Source organism: Stegodyphus dumicola, chromosome X1, assembly GCF_044657685.1.
Source record: "Stegodyphus dumicola isolate Sdum_Otavi_A_Nest chromosome X1, ASM4465768v1".
Classification (NCBI taxonomy): domain Eukaryota; kingdom Metazoa; phylum Arthropoda; class Arachnida; order Araneae; family Eresidae; genus Stegodyphus; species Stegodyphus dumicola.
In genome coordinates this window covers 104,473,508-104,492,938 of record NC_140780.1, presented here as the reverse complement: position 1 = coordinate 104,492,938, position 19,431 = coordinate 104,473,508, and the positions used below count along the sequence as shown (strand labels likewise).

Sequence of the window (19,431 nt, the reverse complement as noted above, 5' to 3'; positions counted from 1 at the left end):
CAGGCAAACATTGTTTATTCTACACTGTTAGATATTGTTCTATATTGAAGTTAAGGTAACATGCATTATGTTACAATTATAGTTACATATGTGACACTCTCTAGCTGCTTTGGTCACTCGCGGAAAATAATTGAATTCTGGTGCTGTTAACCATCAAAATTCAATCAATATTTAATGTAATTCCTGACCTGGAAGTTATAGATTACAATCCCATTTCATCATTACAAAACACTATAACTCTTCAAATCTTCAATGATTAGGTGGATGTAAAAATAGTACCACAAGATTTTTTTTCTCTAAAACACAGGAGTTTTACTAACTAAATCTACTACCACAAAGTCACAAATAATGACAGCAATACTATAAAATCATAGCTAATTTGCTTTTTATACCTTCTTTTTTCGACTAAAAATGAGTAAACGTTTTTCACATATTAATATTTATTAATGATAATGTCATAAAGTGTATATAACTTATTATTAAACATCACAAAATTTATGCATGTTTCATGAATATTCCATAATTCAGCATTACCTGCAGTCTCACAAAAGCATACTTAGCCTTAAAACATAGTATATGACTTGCTGGTACAGGAGGGAGCACTACTTAATTTACTGTAGGTCTGCTAATTCCTCTTATTCTAATGATATACTGTATAAAGAAGTTTTAACTTATGATTTTCAGAAGAGTGTTATAGATGATAATATATAGCATTACCAGATACCTAAGTTCATGGAATAACTTAATAAGCAAAGGTTTTGCATACATTATCTGAAAATATTTAATCATATTACATCTTTTTAATGTGTTAAGAAAACATTGACAAGCATTTGGGTACTAGCAAAATACTCTGAGTCATTTCTGCAGATAGGTTGAGAAATTAGCATATAAATGAAATGTTTACAACAAAAATTCTTACTTGACTTAGTGAATACGGAGAAGGAGCAGCTACCCTTTCAGCATTTATATTCAAAATCTGATCTTCAATTCTGGAATATAAAACTGGACAGATCAATATACCTAAAAATTCTCAGATAAGTTAAGACAAAAAGTAAAATGTAATTGAAATTATTTGAAACTTTCACAGAAACATTATTAAATTACTCAATTAATGAAAAAAAAAAAAAAAACACTTCCACAAATGAAAAAAAAAAGTGTCCTTTGTATCCTTCATAACTACAGCCCTGTAAATTTACTCCTGTAACTCTGATTTCTGTTGATTATTTATAACTTCAGCAAAACCTTTTTGCACGTAAAACATAGATCTTCAAAAACAACGAAATGGTCCAAAAAAAGCCTTCAAAAATGGTTTAACCTTTTGAAGAAGGAATGGCCATTATAGTGGCCATTATAGTGGCCCCTCTTTGAAAAGATGGGGTTGTCCACTTTAGTGGCCATGTCTTCCCCCCCCCCATTTTTCAGGCTGAAAAGTGGGGTGAAATGTCAAGCTTTATGTTATGTTAAAAATATGAGATATGAAATACAGAAATATTCTCTGTAAAAATGTCGACTTTGTTCCAGCATAACATACTATATAATGCTATATAAAAGAACATTTTCTCAAACAACTATTTTGAGTGATTACTTTTCATCAGTAAGTACTGAAAACACATGCTTTTTAATTACAACATTCTACAAAATATCACTAAAATCTTAGCTCTGTATCTTCATCTCAGATACCAATTATTTAGCTTCATGACTAATGTATAATAGTCTATTAGTTTAAAACAATTTGAATGCAAAAACAATTTTAACCTACTTCAACTTGATATATAAAATATTAAGACATGTAAATATTATATTAATTATTACATATTATTATATCAATTATGATTATTACATTTGTAATGTAAAGCCATAATATAAAGAAAGCTAGTCACTTAAATTACCGTATCCCTAAAAATTCTTAACACATTTTTTTCTTTCTTAATTTTCCTAAAAAATCGCTTAAACACACTGTAATAAATAAAACTCAAACAAATCAAATCCCACAGACAAAAATCACTTTTATGAAAGAAATGTGCAGCCAGTGTTAGAAATTTCAAATATATAACATATTTTATATTAATAAGGAAAGAGATGGAGTGAAAAATATCACTAGAGCACAACATCCGAAATCCAGACATCCAATGTTCAGACCTCTGGGCCGCTAGCAATTTTTTTTCCCTTTACAAAGTCTAGGAATGAATAATATAATAGAATCGAGAAAAAGGTGTGCAATAAAAGTGATTTTTCTTTCAACTAATTGAGATTCCTTTATCTTATTTTCAAACACCTCCTGGCTAGGTAGTTATACCATGGTCAGTGACAATACATTGACTGGCGTTGTAATGAAGTATACCACGACCACACTTTTGGCCATTGAGTGGTTGAGGTTGTAAGGTATTTTCTCCCTTCTTTCCGCATGCCTTCGTGATGAAATTGGAAGCATACTCGATGCGTATTCGAAAGGTCCAGGGCTCAAGTCCCGACGAGGGATTTGCACACTTTTCACCTCTCCAGTATAAAAAAATCTAATGTCTCTACAAGGTAGTTAGTATTTTTCTGTATCACCTGAACAATAATTAAAGCCCCCCAAAACTTTATTTGGAATGGGATATTGCTCATACTGGTTTCCTTTTGTTTGTATAATGGCAGGGAAGGAGGAAAGATTTAGATTCTGAGGAACCTAAGTTCAATTAACAAAGCAAATAGCGCTTGTCCTTTCTTTTCTTAATTTGAAGCAGCTTATTATTTTGTTCAGTCTATTATTAATTATACCTAAATTATTATTTTAGTAAATGATAACGTTTCCGTTTTATTCTTTCGCTGAAACTATACATCCGTCAATCAGTCAGTGGATAACGGAATGTGCGAGTGCACTGAAATGCTGATATGAACACAGAAGACCATGCAAGAATTCTAGATATATTTTAGTATAAAACCTGATGCGTGGAGCATTGCAAGATCATGAAAAGAGATGTCTTCAGATATTTTAAAAAATGCTTGGCAAAATTTATAACCAGCTACCAAATTTCATGATAAAGGTGAAAGCCGAGAATCTGAGGGTTTTTCGAAAGACAAAATTTTCTCATCAATGGAATATCAGAAGGCATACTAAATGATATGATATAACTGAATGATATCGCAATGACAATGCCTCAATCATCTATCAATTAGCGAAACGGAGAATATCAGTATTATGGTTTTAAATGCAGAAAAATATCGTCAATTAGTACCAAATGCACATTTTTAATTTCATGTGATGGTGAATCAGGAGGGAGAAAAACTCTTTACTCAAAATACCTTTTTCTTAAAAAAATATTAGTAAAGAATATTCTTTTACAACTTCTACATGTCATCTTATAGATTTAAACTGATGACCTAAAATTCGGAAATTTAAGAAATCCAGAATCGCTGAAGTCTCGACGATTACGGATCTCGGACTTTGTACTGCAAAAAACAAAGGTTTTAATATGAACTGCAGTAGTTACATAAACAAAATATTTCCTAAACCAGGGGTTTCCAACCCTTCTCTAGCATCAACCCATGTTAAAAGAATGGTTTTCTTCATCGACCTGCTTACACTTTTTTTTTTTTTTTTGTAATATACAGCATACAACATAATCATAATAAAAACAACTGCATATAAATAACTTAAAGAAAAGCAATTAGACTAAGAGATATGAAAAAAAATTACTAAGAGATTGAAAAAAATGGCTTATAAAATTTATGTTTCATTTTTAATTTTACAAATGTAAACAAATCTTCAGAAACAAAATCACAGATTCTAACTGCACAAGAGTTCGATCTTAATTTATATGATGATTTCTGTACTTGATGCATTGATACAATTTTCTTAATAGTTGGCGCAGAATTATTTAACCTAACTCTCATATCAGCTTTTCCAAAAATGTTCAACCTGTTTCTTGTTTTCGATAATAAATTATTGACTGCTTCTACTAGGTAAGAACATGAAAAGGTAATAATTTTGGTTCGGAAACAACTTTTATTTGGGGATATTTCTCTCGGGTGAATTTTAAATTAAAAAACTTAGCATACCCATGTGTTTTGAAAAAACTTGCCCTTGAACATCCTCCTTTCATGCAATGAATTCTTGCATCAAGTTATATCGCAGTTTATCAATTCTATGAGCCATAACGGCACGTTCAAAATTTCAGTGTCTTGGAATATTAGTTTCTTTTAAATTCTGCAAAAACTGGACCTCTTGTATACATGCCGAGTGTGCTACCGTTCCACCACGGAGGCATGCTGGAAGGTGGGAGACAATATCTTATAAATTTAATTTTTTAAACGTTTTTTCCGGTCCTTATACTTATATTTAGAATAAATTTGAACTCGTTATAAAAAATAAAACACAAAAATTTGACAGCCATATGAAACAAATTGACCTATCTTGGTCAATTTGATATAAAAATCTGAATCATATTTACAGGCTGTACACAATCCGAACAGCAAAATGCTTGCATTCGTACGTAACTCAAAATAAAATATTGTTTAGGAAAAAAATGTTTTCGTGCTAAGACATTACGTGATGAGTATTTCTACGCAGATTATCATGAAAAATATTGAACGATATAATTTTTTCCCCTCGAAACTTATTCAGAGAGTCTATCTAAGATCTTATTCAGAGAATCTTATAGAATTCGTGTTCTAGAAAACATTGCAGGCTTCAGAACTGATATGTAGCCAACTCGTAACATTATTTGCAATAATTAGAAATGAAAATTGTTTGTATTTTAACAAATTTTTTCAATTATCAGATTAGGATTCTAAAGTAATAAAACTTTATGAGAATATGTATGATGTACAAGTATTTTTCGATTTTGAAAACTTTTAAATTAACTGCGTGAAAATTCTTTCTACAGAACAAACAGAACAAAATTATACATAGAGCCACTACTAAATCACAAAAGAGTTTAAATGAATGAAATTTGAAGGAGAAAAAAATCAACGTTGTATTGCTTTGATGCGTAGCTTTAAAACAGTAAGAAGCTCTTCCTGAATATTTTTCGCAATAAAATGTTGCCTGCCCCCCCCCAAAAATTAACAGTTCAAATGTTCGGCATCTTACTTCTGAGATCTGCTAACAAGCCTCAATATTTTCCAGTCATTACAAGAAGCTGCAGTAATATTCAGCATGGAAATGTCATAGAGTTGGAAAATGTTTCAAAACAGTGAAATATGTCTTTTCATCTTGTGCGAGTTTCGAATGGCTTTGTGGAAGGGAAAAAAAATCCCCTTTTATTTTCCCTTTAGCACTATAAGAAGGAATACAGTAGATCATGCACTTGTACAACAGTTTCGTTCATAAAGCGTTTGTCTATGGTTATTAAAATGCTGTTCCTTCCAAAATTTCCATCCACCTGTATGGCAAATTAATTAATCCTTAGGTCAGCGATCAACTATTGTTCAAGAATTTAGGTCATTTCATCTATATGTCATTGAGCTGTATTGTTATTGAGCAGCAGACTTTGTAAAATTGGATTTGAATTCATTTAAATCACTGTAGTTACTACTTTTCAAATTACTGGCGATAACAAATGTTTACCGATTGCATGCAAGTATCATCTTTTTGCAATCAAACTGGAAAAGCTGTATGAAGCTTCGAGTCCTTGATTATAATTCTTAGATATTGATTTTGTTAGAGAAAGGATGTTTTGGTCAGAAATGATGTTTCCTGGATACTGATATTGTCAGAAATGAATGAAGTTTCTTCATGTGACATTGTTAATTTTTGAGAAACAATAAACTTTAATTTTTGAATTTAAAAATAGAAGCATTAAAGTTGGCTTACTTTTCTCATAATGGCATGAAAGTTCATGTAAAAAGCTGACAATTCGAAATACGCTATGAGTATGATTATGTCACTGTTCTATGATGCTTAGTATCCCTTTTTTTGAATACTTTTGTTTTACCGAGCTGTAGCTTTTGCAACGGACAGGTTAACTTCACGAGAAAATTTCTTCTCCAGTAGTCATTAAGGGGGCGAGGGAACGCAGTTTTGCGTTTTTCACACTTTACTTTTTCATACTGCACTTACTGAGTAGAAAATGTATACATTTAAAAATACACATTTAAAGGTATATTAAATAACTTTTGTATATTTATAAAATGTTACTGATTTAAAATTATACTAAATAATTTTTGCGTATTTTCCCCTATATTTATTTTATGTGATTTCTTCCTTACCACATAATGTATCTTTATATTAATAAACAATGTCAATTTTATTTATAATTTTTTGTAATGGGATGTTGATTATGCTGATCAATTGCCAGTGTATATTGAGCTATTGACCCCCAAATCATTATTTTGATATATATAGCTGACCGACCATTTTAAAATTTCACTAACCCTAGAGGGTCTACACCGACTCCCTTGGAAGCCCCTGTGCTAGGCAATAAATTAAACTAATTTAAAATAATAAATTCAAATACAAACTAATTAAAAACGAAGTACATTTTCTACATTGATTTTCAAGGAAAAATGCTGACTGCAACCAAGAAAGTTTCTTATAATGCACAGGATAAAAACAAACTCAAATTAAAAAAAAAAAAAAATAGTATTGAGTTCGATTCTCCAAGGTAAACAAAAAAGTTCTTGCTGTTCGTGATGATCAGGAACAGACTGACATGGAGTGCATAGTACTCCACATTAGGTCTCAAAGTAATCTCCATTAGGATCCAGCTTCCTTTGCTAACATTGCTGAACTGTGCAATGAGCTGGCGATAAAAATCTGACATCAAAGAAGGCTGTGTGCATGCTGCAGGGTTGCCTCTTTGTCAAAGGATTTCCCATAGAAGTGGTTTATAGGCAATGGAACAGTTGAAAATTTGTGAGCACACGGTGTCTCCTAGTCAAGTTGCTGAACTCTGGTAATCATTGCCATGTGTGGTCTTGCATTGTCGAGAAGGTACAGCACACCTTCGCAATTAGCCAACACTGGCTCCTTCTGCTGCAATTCATTGTAAATGCTGTGAGTACAGGTTTTTAGTGGAGGCGTGGCTTGGTGGTAGTAGCTCATAATGCACCACTTTGCAACTAGTCCATGAGGCAGATCAGATCTTGTGCAGGTGCAGAGATAGTGTTGAGGTGTGAGGCACAGAGTATCATGGTAGCAACCAATATCTGGTATAACTGGGAGTGTCATACTGGATTCACTTTTCACCACTTGTGAGCACTCAAACAAATATAGTGTGTTGAAGTGATAAAGAGGAATGACAGGAACAACAAAGAGGCTGTTACTCACTGTTACAAGTTTTATGACACATTTGACTGCTGTCTCTCTCTATGGAGCCTTTAAAGCCTCATCGTACAACACCTGAGGTTGCCCAATGCAAAGTTGATCACAAAAGCTCAGGTCTCCTGAACTAAACTCCTGGAATGAATGCCTGGTGATGCATCCATTTATGGCATCATCTTCACAGCAAGCAGCCATGAATCATGCTTCAATACTTCTCTTCGACACTGGATGAGTTGTGACTACTGTGGGTGCATGTTGTGCCTGTACTAGTGTGCTAACCCTCCATCACATTTCTAGTACATGAGTCATTTCACTTCCTCTTTTTGAGTATTTCATCAAATGGGTCATCAAAAAAGGTACGAACTTTTTTTACTCTCTTTGAATTACTAATACTTTCTTTTAGTCAACAAGCAGCACTGATCACTCTAGCACCATTATAGGAGACAATTTTTACTTTTGTTAATATCTCTAATTTATTTCTTATCACACCCTTTCTCTACACGGAGGAGACATTAGCAAGTGACTTTATAAATACAGAAAAAAAATTATTTTGGATGAAAATTTTAGCTGGGGTGTAACAGTGCCATTTGAAAACTGACAGTGTCACACGCTAGCAATTAAATGAACTGGAAATATGAAATTGTGTGGCAATTATATGGAATAAATTTACTTCTAATGTGATCTCGAACAGAATCATAAAGAAATGATTTTTTTGACTTCATGCAGTTCAAATAGCTGATAATAAAAATTTTACATCTTCAAAATATTTCTTGTGCACAAAATGAGATACCATCTCTTCATCTGCATTAAATTCTTCATATATTTATTCAAAACATTCGAAGATAAACTATTAATTGTGCACAAAATGAGATAACATCTTTTCATCTGCACTAAATTCTTCATATATTTATTCAAAACATTCAAAAATTATTAATTTTGGAGGCATAAACAAAAATAAAACTGATAAAATGGAGAAAGGATAAAATATACAGAATATTTTTCATCTACTCTTTTCATAACATAGTTGTTTGATCATGTTGTGCATAGTAATTTTCAAACATTTCGGATGACAAATGTTTGCATAATTGGTAACTAATCTGTGGAGGGGGGATATCAAGTTTATCTTCAGAAAAAACAAGTACTATTGTCAACAGTGCAATGTTGAAACAACAGAATTATCCACCTGTGTTTTGCTGCAATTTCATGATCAAGGTGCACAAACCATTCTTGAAAAATGCTCTGTTTCATTCTATGCCTTTTTATTATGCCTCCAAAAGACAGGAGAATAACTTAAATTTAAATATTTAAAGTCCCTTGATTTTGCTTACTTTCCGATAGTAAGAGATCTTTGTTTACATCACTTATCTCTATTTAAGCAAATTAAAACAGTTTATTGCATTTTCCTTTCTCAACTTGTTTATATTTGAGAGTTAAGACTTTCATATAACTGTATAAATAATTTTAAAGGAAAGCACGTACAAGATAGTTCCCAAAAAAAGGAATGTCTTTATAGAAGAGTTTTAGAGAAGTCTTCGAATGAATCATTAAATAAAATCCTGTTTTACCACAATTATAAATAATCTTTGGTATGTATATTTTCATAAATCAGGCATGTGACTACCATTCACCTGCTTCTGTTGCTTTAGTAGAAACAGTTTCTCAAATTATATCATAACTGTTTTTAAATCTTTAGCATTATGATAGGATTTTGCTCTCCTGTCTGTGCTCCTAAATCTCTCTATTTGGATTAAAATGTTGATCCACTAATAGATAAATTTTGACCTTTGGCTTCTACAAATACATTATATAAAGCATCTTCAGAATCAAAGAAAAATCTGAAGAGACTTCCTATTTTGAATAAGCTCTTTCTGATCTCAAAAGCTCCTTTAGTATTTTAGATAATTTAAAAAACTAATTCTGAACTTGCCAAAATTCCATCTGTTTAGCACTTTTTTTGAAGCCTTCTCCCTTTCATTTATATATGATTTCACTCTTCTTAATTAAATTTAATGAAGCGTGTTATACAAATAACTTTTTTTTTAAATCAACAGTTTTACTACATGCTATCTTTAGCATTCAGTTTATATAACAATAATACAAAATAAAACATAGGAATAAGGGTTATTCGGTATGTAAATAAGGTGGCACCAAGATAAATGTTTATGTTGTTTGAACTTGAAAAGTGCTTGTTTTGGAAAAAAGAGAAACATGCAAAGGAAGAAGAGAAAAACTCATGTTTAAGGTCAACAAACGTCAATGTCTCTCGTCATTTAAAGTTTGAAGAATGAAGTGAAAATTTCTGCATATCAATCAATTCCTTAAATACACACTCATGTCCAGATTTATCTGTACATACAGAAAGATAACGATATTCCATGAAATATTCAATCGATGTAATCTATTTTTCAGGGAATGCGTGAAAGATAAGCTTAATTAGCTGTTTCCAATTAAGAGTTATCAAACGGTTTCTGCTATGCAAATGTGGGCTTTATTTCAACTGGCAGTGAAACAAGCACTTTGTGCAAAATGAATATCTGAGTGAATTTTTACAATACAGAGTTAGACTCCAGACTGTAATTGCTCAAAACAGTTTATTTTTGCTCTGAAGTATCATTTGAGAGAATCTGTGAAGGAGTGAATCATAAATCATTTAGAAGCATGGCAGACTATCATGAAAGCAGTTGAGATGTGTGAATATTTCAAGACAGACACTCTCTATGCTGTGCAAGCAATTTCAGAATTTTAGAACTGTTGTAAGGAGGCCTGAACAAGATCTTAAATGAACAACTGCTTCTCAAGCTCAATATCTGGCAATAACTGCCATCCTAACAGGAAGTCTATTGCTTGGCAATTATGTTCAAAGATTGCAGCCACCACTGAAACTATTGCACCATGGCAAATTATACACAGAGGGTTATTGGAAAAGACTTTTACACCAGACGGCTCAGGGTGTGTGTTTCACTGCCTTCACAAATAAAAAGGGATTGCTTTAAATGATGTAAAAAAACATCAAAACTGGTGTGAATACAGATGGTTCCATGTTTTCTGTACTGGTGAGTCGAGGTATCGAGGATTCTAAACATGTTCACATCTAGAGGTTATAAGGTATTTCCTCCTCCTTCGTGGTGTGGTGGTCTGCATGCTGGGTGCGTATTCCAGAGGTCCGTGGTTCGATTCCTGGGGAAGGCGTTGCATATTTTTCATCTTTCTGGCCTTGAAATAACCTAATGTCTCTACAGTGACACCTGAACTAAAAGGGTGATGGATGCTGATTCTCTTGACCTAGGATTTGGCGATTGGGTCCCCTAAAAACCCCAGTTGCCCTTTAAAAGGAGGAGTATATAAGGTATTTCTCCCGCCTTCTTGGCATGCTTTCGTGGTGTGGTGGTCTGCACGCTGGGCGCGTATTCTAGAGGTCCGTGGTTTGATTCTTGGCAAAGGCGTTGCATATTTTTCATCTTTCCAGCCTCGAAATGACCTAATGTCTCTACAAAGGAGGACATAAAATCTTCCTTAATGATCTTCCTAAATGATCTCTATAGAACATAACTGTTTTAGTAATGCAGGTGCGATGGCGTGGAAAGGAATCAATGGACGCATACATTTTCAGAACCACCTGTGATCAGCTAGAGATGTCAGTATGAGGTGTTAACCTTATGTAAGACTTTTCAGAGGTGCCTATGGATCTGCTTTTTATTTATGGCCAATAAAACTCATCAACATCCAGCAAGCATTACTGATAAAATCCTTGAAAGTCAAGACATTGAAAGAATACGATGTCCAGTCAAATCTCCTGATCTTAAATCTCATACAGAACTTATGGGACTATCTTTGAAAAGCAGTTGCACAGAGGCATTCTCCTTCTAGAGATGTAAATGCCCTAAAGACTGCATTGCTGGAGCGGTGGAAGTTTATTATCCAAACTGTGGTCAACAACATTATTGCCAGCTTGAAAACATGTTGTGATATGCGCGTAATAAGTCAGTGGAGATCACATTCCATGTTAAATTCATAAACTTTAATTTTTTTCTGAATTATTCTTTTTCCCTCATGATTTCCCCTTGTAACATTGTGACAATTAATTTATTTTGACTACTTCTACATTTATTCTGACTACTAGTTAATTTTTAGTTAAAGCAGCTTTCCTGTCACTTTCCTTTTTATCCACGCTTCCCTGCCAGAATGTTAATCAGTTACAGCATGGTTATTCAAATTAAGAGAGAAAGAAGTTCTACTTAAATGAAGGTTTCAGAAGTTGATTTTAGAGTATGTTAGCCTGCTTTAAGGCCACATTGTTACTTTGGCTTACAAGCGATTTGATTCTGTGGCATTGAGTGCCTCTAGCCATCAGGCTTGTTCCACTGGCTTCTATGAGTCAGGGCCCTCCTGTGCAATTGAATTATCCTTAAGCCGTTAAGCTAGTTAAATTACATTTAAAGTTTAACATTACTATTTTAAGTTAAGCCAGAATTGTTGGCTTATGTAAACTCAAGTGGGGTCGTCTGTGAAATTCTTTGTGAGTGAATAAAGGGTCATTTACACCTTTCTTCTGACTTTGTCTGTATCCTAAGACCAGAGGATAATTTCTCTACAGTTTTCTTGTTAGTTTATGTTACCAAAGAATATGAGGTTCTATAACATATTATTACCATTTTTATTGTTTCATGCTACAGTTTTATAGTATACGCAGGGCTCTTAATTTTTTTCCTTTGTATTTATGTGTTATGATGCTGTGTATCACTCCACATAAATTTATAGAATTATAATTCACAGTATCTGAGAAATCCATGATTTCACGCATGTGAACATATTTAATTTCAAATATTAGTGTAGATTGAATAGCTAGTTATTTGATGATGGCAAAGCATGCAAGGGCTATCTGCCTTAAGACAGTTTGCAACAGCTATTAAATCTACATTTATTTTGATAACAAAGATAATGTGATTTTAATATAAATTCGTTGAAATTGTAAATCTATTAAAAACAAGTAGTAAGTCTATAAAATGTATCATATACTGAAGTAAAATGAATGAAAACAAATAAGAAATATAGTATATGATTTCTGGAAAATTATTTTCATAAAGCTAATCAACAACATATTACACAATTCAAAGATAAAATTACCTCATATAACACATTGAAAACAATACTACCTTTCAAACTGAAGAATATTTTGAAGTGCAATATGAATGGGCAGTCTAACACACATGAGCTTCTTCCCACATCTAAAATAAAAGAATAAAAGTATTTGAGAACATATGCATACTTCTAGGTGCAACACCAGTTGTTTTTCACTAATAGTTTGGTAACTTGTCCAAACGACAATTCATTTTTCAATGAAAAGGCATATTTTTGAACAGCAACAACACTTCCACTGCACATTAATTAAATAATAATTAGAGAAACTCTATATAGGAATTTAGATAAAAATATAAAGTTATCAGGGTAAACTAGATTACCTAGTTTGCCTAGATTACTAGATTGCCTAGATCTGCTGCCTTTACATATTTCATAGCATCAATATTAAATATAAATATAAAAATTGAAAACATTTCATAACAATCACAGTAACAACTTGACTATCCGGCTTTCAGCTAACTACAAAGTTCAAGTAACCGGAAGATTTTCAAATTTTATGAACTTTTTTAAAAGCAAAATTTAAGCAGATAAAAGAATTGTAACTCCCTTATAATGCATGAATAGGACTCGGATTCAAATCAAACAAAAACTGAGATGAAAGAGTACAATTTAGTGCCAATAATGGATAAGCGTGATGTAATGCTTTGTATTTATGTAAATGCAATCAATTCTTGATAAGTCAGTTTAATTTTTGAAAAACTGCTATTCATTTATCTGTTTTTCAATAGTATTTGGAAAAAAATTATTAAAATTTAGGATTATCCAACAGCATGCTGTAGAGTATTTCAAAATTACGGGATCCTCATCTGAACAAAAGTGCATCTTATGTGAAAATGGATTAACTTCAGCCTGTGCAACATGAAAAATTGTGACAAGCAATTTATGTTTTATATATATATTATGCTCGTATGTTATACATGTTGATTATCTGCTAAATAAAGAGTGGTCAAACTTCAAGCTTCAACCGCAATGACTGGCACAAGTTTGGAGAAATATCTGCCAACTTTCGTGGTCAACAGTGTTTCATAATCGAATATGATGTTTTACTTCAGCGTTTACGTCTAAAATGCCCTTTTACCTTTCGAAATCTGACGTAATTTAAATGTAGCTACTAGATATTCAAGTTAATAACGAATTTTGTTTATTTTAAAATTATAAAAAACAGTCATTTTATTTCAGACCGGAAATTTTTTCTTCCATTTATTTGGCTTTTCTACCATGAATTGTGTTTTTAATACGCTCAATTACCCGGAATTTTCATGGATCCGGTATTCGTCATTTCCCGAGCTTTCCGGATAGTTGGCCTTTTGCTGTACTTCTTATATTTTTTTTTATGAAAACAGTAATATTCTCTAACAGTACTATAAACATACTAAGTTGTTAATAAAAAAAACATAATTTAGGCTATCAGATTTCTGAGATACTTCAATTATAATTAGGACAAGCTCAAATATATTTTCAGTAGTAAGAAATATGTACAATTATAAACATCGAATTGTACTTACAGATTTATTATTTATTAGACATAAAAACTCAAGAAAATACTTAATTAAAATTATGCTGAGTAGGCGATTAATCAGAATTGTACAGAAAAGATATGAAAAATCTTAGAAGGAAAAGGATCTATAAATAATGTGATTTCAAAAGATGGGCTTAATACACATAGAACGTGAAAAAGGATATGAAAGAAAGAAGCTTTTGAGTTTCAAATGATAGGTTCAAATTAAATTAGGTATAAAGATGTTACAGGTCACATTTAATTTGCACACTTTTTTTAATGTTTTTCACAAATATTTCTAAAATTCTAAGAAACAAAATCATGTAAAGGAATATCCACCATTATCATAAAACTATATAAACAAAAATCCAATTTTTATATCAGTAGGTGCTAAACTCTACCCTCCCAAGTCATTTTATCATGGATTACATTAATCATAAGCTTAAAAAAATGACTACAGGGACTACATGCAGTTTTGGTACAGATAATATGCTTTAACATCTTCCTGATATCGTTCTGCCTTTATAGTATTTGTAGGCAATGAGTTTGAAGCTCACAGTATGTACTTACATTCAGTACATTCGTAAAATTCTTAAAACATTAAGTACCAATAATTCTTCGCTGAATATGTTAGTTTAAAGTTTACTCTGACATTTATTTTATTATTTTACAGATTATACTATAGAATTCAGGCACATAAGTGATACTGAATGTGATTTGAAAATGAAAACATTTGAATGATGCAGAGCTTTGATATGGCAAATCAAAAGAAAATAAGAAAATTACAATGGATGGCGGGAAAGGAAACCAGACAAGGCCAACCAATCTCAGAAAATTTATTTGAATTAAATCAGGTAAGCAGCTATTTAGCATCTACATACAAATTCCATGAATTTGCCAAGATTAGGATGCTTTCTAGAATTATTTTATGAGTACCTACCATCTTCTGGGATTCACCCTGAATACTCTCTGCGTATTAGATATCTACAGTCATAGCACAGAATTTGACATAATGCTATGACTCTCAAACAATGTATCAGATCTCCGTCTGAAAGGCTGGAAGTTTCCCATGACTACAGATTTTAAGGAAAGCTAGGATTGCAATCAAGGTAACTTTTGAAATATTTTTTCGGCATAAAATTAAGGTATCCAGAATTCCTCTCTTCTGCTCAGATAACAAAAAAAAAAAAAAAAAAAAAGGTATTTAACTACATTGTGTTAATGCAGCTGAGCGATGATATTTTTGGCAAAAGGCCTCAAAACTAAGTATCAATGGAACTTGGTTGATGCTTTAAAACAACTACGCCGATTACTGTGCTGGATGTTTGATGATACACAGAATGATTCACAGCTTCCAGCCACACTTTTATTCTCAGCTGAAGCTTGCTTTACAAGGGAAAGCATTGTCAATACGTTCAATGCACATATGTGGTCATCCAAAAATCTCCATAGCACTATCTTATCAAAAGCGTAACACAAGTTCGGTATTAATATCTGAGAAGGGACTCTCGGAAATCATCTGTTGGGACCGTATTTTCTACCCGTACGCCTCAAATGGTAGAAATTACCTTGTTTTCCTGCAGCACGTCCTCCCGGATTTGATGCAGGGAATATCTGCCACTGTGCACCAAAACATGTGGCTCATGGATGATAGTGCACCAGCAGGATTTTAAGACTGCGGTGAGGAACCACCTCGATGCTACATATCCCCGTGAGGTGAATTGGACTCAGCAGACCTGTTGCTTGGCCTCCACACTCCCCGGATGGATTTTTATTTCTCGGCCAGCTGAAAACGGTTGTTTATGAGACATTTGTGAATACACTGTGACAGCAAGGATGGTTGTCGCTTCAGCAGACATCGCCAGCACACCGGTTATGTTTGAATGCGTCCGACAATCCTTCGTCCATCGGTGTCGGCTGTGCAATGGCCTTCGAGGCCGCAGCTTCGACTAGTTGCTAAAGAATGTCTCTGCCGTTGATTTGTAATGCATCGTAACCATGCTTTAAGTCAAATAAATGGTTTTCTACATATTATTATTGACACTTTTTGTTCCACTCGATGTCACACATTTCATAATTGTTTTTGTGATTTTTTAAAATTAAATTTGGCTTCCAACCCTATATTCTATAGCAGTTTTTCATCCTCTTGATGTCTATTATCACCCGTCTGAATTCGTCGGTCAAATTCAGCAAAACCATCTAAGTACTCCCATGGTGTAAAGAATTAAACAGGAGCGTGAAGTAATGCTTTCATTGAAAAACATTTCATTGCCACTTCCTACTACAGGACATTGCATTACAACAAATTAGTAGAACTCATCAAGTAGATATGATAAAATATTCAGTCAAATAAAACTTCTAAATGTTTTTGATATTTTAGGTTACATATTTTAAACTACTGATGAAACAATTCTGTTACTAAAGCAAATATGGCAACAAAGGCTGCTTTATATGCCTCTGCCTAGTCAGTATTAAATGGCTTATGTACATAAACTCTGAATTCTTCTATGAGAATAAAATTGAATTAATGTTAAATTCCACAGCAAAACCAAGATAACTTTGTTAAAATAGCCTTGCAGGCTGTTCTGATAGGAAACAGTGAAATCATTTCCCCATATTCCTACTAAATGGTAGCAATTGCGTCAGACTTGGTTTGGTTTGCAATCGCACAAGTTCACTCTGGGATTAGCTAATGTTCTCTTTCGACAATGCTATGTAAACCAGCATGTAAGCTAGTTACTGCAAAGAAACAAGCAATAATAGTTAAAAATTATATAGTTGCTTGTGATTTAATTTTTATGATTTTAGTATCTTTTTGTCTTTAGACAAGAACCTCACGTAACCGATTTAAATATAAAAATACACTAAAATTTAATCAACTGCTGGTTCCACAAATGGTGACCTAGATGTGATGACAAATACTTCCCAGTAGCAGTTCATATTATAAGTCACTTGTGTGAGGCAGTTTCAGTTTACACCAAGATACGAAACAGAAGTAAGAATAATATGATGCTAGACAAGAGCACTGCTACACTGTCGCTATTTGAAGAAAAACATCTGTTGAGAGCATGATAATGTATAATGTTTGCATAGAAAATCTTAAGTACGACATTGTTGTTATAATTACAACAGGGGCATTAATAACATTCAGGCATAACCGTAAAGGCATCACTAATGTGGACAGCAGAAGAAGGCCATAATAATTGAGATAAAACTTATGTAGTTGTTGGTGAGTTGTTATGATATTAGCATCTTTTTTTCTCTACACAACTCAAGTAACTGATCTGAATATAAAAATATGTGAAACTTTAACCAACTGCTAGTTTCACAATATGATTCCCACAGGAAAACAACTACAGTACAAAGTCTTGTACTGTAGTTGTATCCGGACTCGTCGGGACTTCGGCGATTCCGGATTAGGGGTTTTTCCGGATTATAGATAATCAATTTAAACCTGATAAGATGTCATGCAGAAATTATACAATTAAAAATATGAAACCGTAATTTATGAAATAAAGAGCAATTATGATCTAAAGAGTATCAAAATTTACAAAAAAAAAAAAAAAAAAAAAAGAAAAAAAAAGAAGAAAAGCTTAATATTTATTTGTTTACTTTATTAAACATTTCTTTCAATGTAAATTGTTTATGTTGCTTCGTTTTTTGTGCTAATACTTTCTCTTTAATTCTATAAACAGACATAATTTTTTGTTCAGTTACAAAGTTCCGCTGTTGAAGTCCTGTAATTGCTGTGCCGAGAATGCCGACTAACTTGTCAATCGAAATTTTTTCGTTTTCACTAACCTCTCTGTAACTTTCTTCATGCCTTTATTCATTTTTTGCAGAAATTCCATTTTTGTTTGATGGACATCGAAACATGCTATCGCTTTGTAGATCCTTTGGCAGCTCCAGAATAGGAAACTCTTTTTGATATAATCGAAAGTTCAAGCTTACTTTTTATAAAATTGCTCTAACAGTCTGCAAAAAATAATAAGCCGGATCCAATTAGAAGATTAAGGAACAACGCAATCTGCAACATTAACTGAAATAGATAATTAGATCATTTTAGCCTAGTTTATACCGTCCGTTATACATTAAACGCGCATGCGTAAACGTATTATGCAAATTTATTTTATGTTATTATTTAGTTCAGAAACTGATTATTGCTTTAAGTTTCCTGAATTTAAAGCATAAACCTGTGTTTAATAAACTGTTTTCTTTTTCACACTATGTTTTTAGAGCCTTCTATGATAAATCATAAAAATAAGAAACTAAAGAAATGTTTCTAAGAGAATTTTCATTTCCTTAATTGTATGTAATATTCTTCTATTCCCTTAAGAAACATCTGAAGCAAATCTTTGAAATTTAGCTTTCTGAACTTTTAATGTATACTAATCACCCAAGACAGATTTCTAAACCTTTCTTGCTTTTATACATGAATAAACTACATTATTTCAAAGATAATGATGAAAAATTCCTTTATCTGAAAATTCATTTAATTAAATACTTATTCAACTCGTCAAATACATGCTTTAGTATCAACATAGTTGCTCTACTTAATCATACATTCGTTTAGATCATTTAATGAGCCCACCAGCGGCCAAAGGGTAAAGTTGCTGAACACTGGTAAGTCAGTATTCGAATCCCGCGAACGAGGCTGGCTGCAAGGGCGTTTTTAAGGTTTTGCCTATGTGTAACATGTATACAAGCCAATTTCTCTTAGGAAGTCCGCCATGAAGATGTTCCTTTCCTTAGGCGGATAGCCCTCGGAGTGCTTTGCCATAATCGAATAAACCAGACCAAACCATCATTTTATGAAAGAAGCACAAAAATTCAAAGACATCTGACAACATAATAGGAAAAGGCTGAAATTTCTTTAATTTTTACTAATAAAAATTATAGTGTTGCTCTAAGAAAATTGTCTTATCTGCATTCTTTAATTATAATACATGAAGACCAAAAACATATTTTAAAAGAATTTCACAAATTCAATATACAATATAATATTATTAATTGAATATATGCACAAACAATATCAAATAAAAGCTGATTTTTATTACTTTGTATGCTGAAAAGCCAAGGGCTTATCTCTGGGTTGCTTTAAATAAGTACTGTTCTGAGGGTTTCCAGGTTGTGGCAACAAAAGAGTTTGGAGAAGAAGTGATGTAATGCTTTTAACAGCTAAACAACTAGTCCTAATTCTTTCTTGATCCTCTTCTTTGCCATCTACATCATCAACAGGAGTTGCACTGAGAACCCCAAGTAATGCCATCCAAGTTTCTTCAAATTGTTGCCTCGATGTCCACCCTGTTAAATAAATCTCCATATCATTGTCTCAGAATAATTAGTACAGAATTCAAAATAAAATATGAATTAATCAAAAAAGGATGAAAGGAAAAAAGAAAGATGAGGCAAAGAAAGAGAGTTCTAGTAGACAATCTTTCTCTTCCCAATAATGGTTTGAATTTAAAATTTGAGGTCTAACAGTTTAGGGGGATTTATTAGTAAATTTAATACCAGTTTTATTATCAGCACCATAAAATTAAATCAT

At 32.6% G+C, this 19,431-nt stretch overlaps 1 protein-coding gene across 3 annotated transcripts in view; it reads right to left on the bottom strand.

The window, feature by feature from the left end:
• htt (huntingtin) overlaps nt 1-19,431 on the bottom strand; it is a 595,026-nt gene that overhangs the window by 70,691 nt on the left and 504,904 nt on the right. For all 3 annotated transcript variants that reach the window (XM_085807902.1, XM_085807903.1, XM_085807904.1), the window contains exons 44-46: nt 18,941-19,187; nt 12,400-12,471; nt 920-989 (exon numbers count right to left, since the gene is read on the bottom strand). In XM_085807902.1, the coding sequence (XP_085664028.1) occupies nt 920-989; nt 12,400-12,471; nt 18,941-19,187 (389 nt within the window). The remainder of the gene's footprint in view (nt 1-919; nt 990-12,399; nt 12,472-18,940; nt 19,188-19,431) is intronic.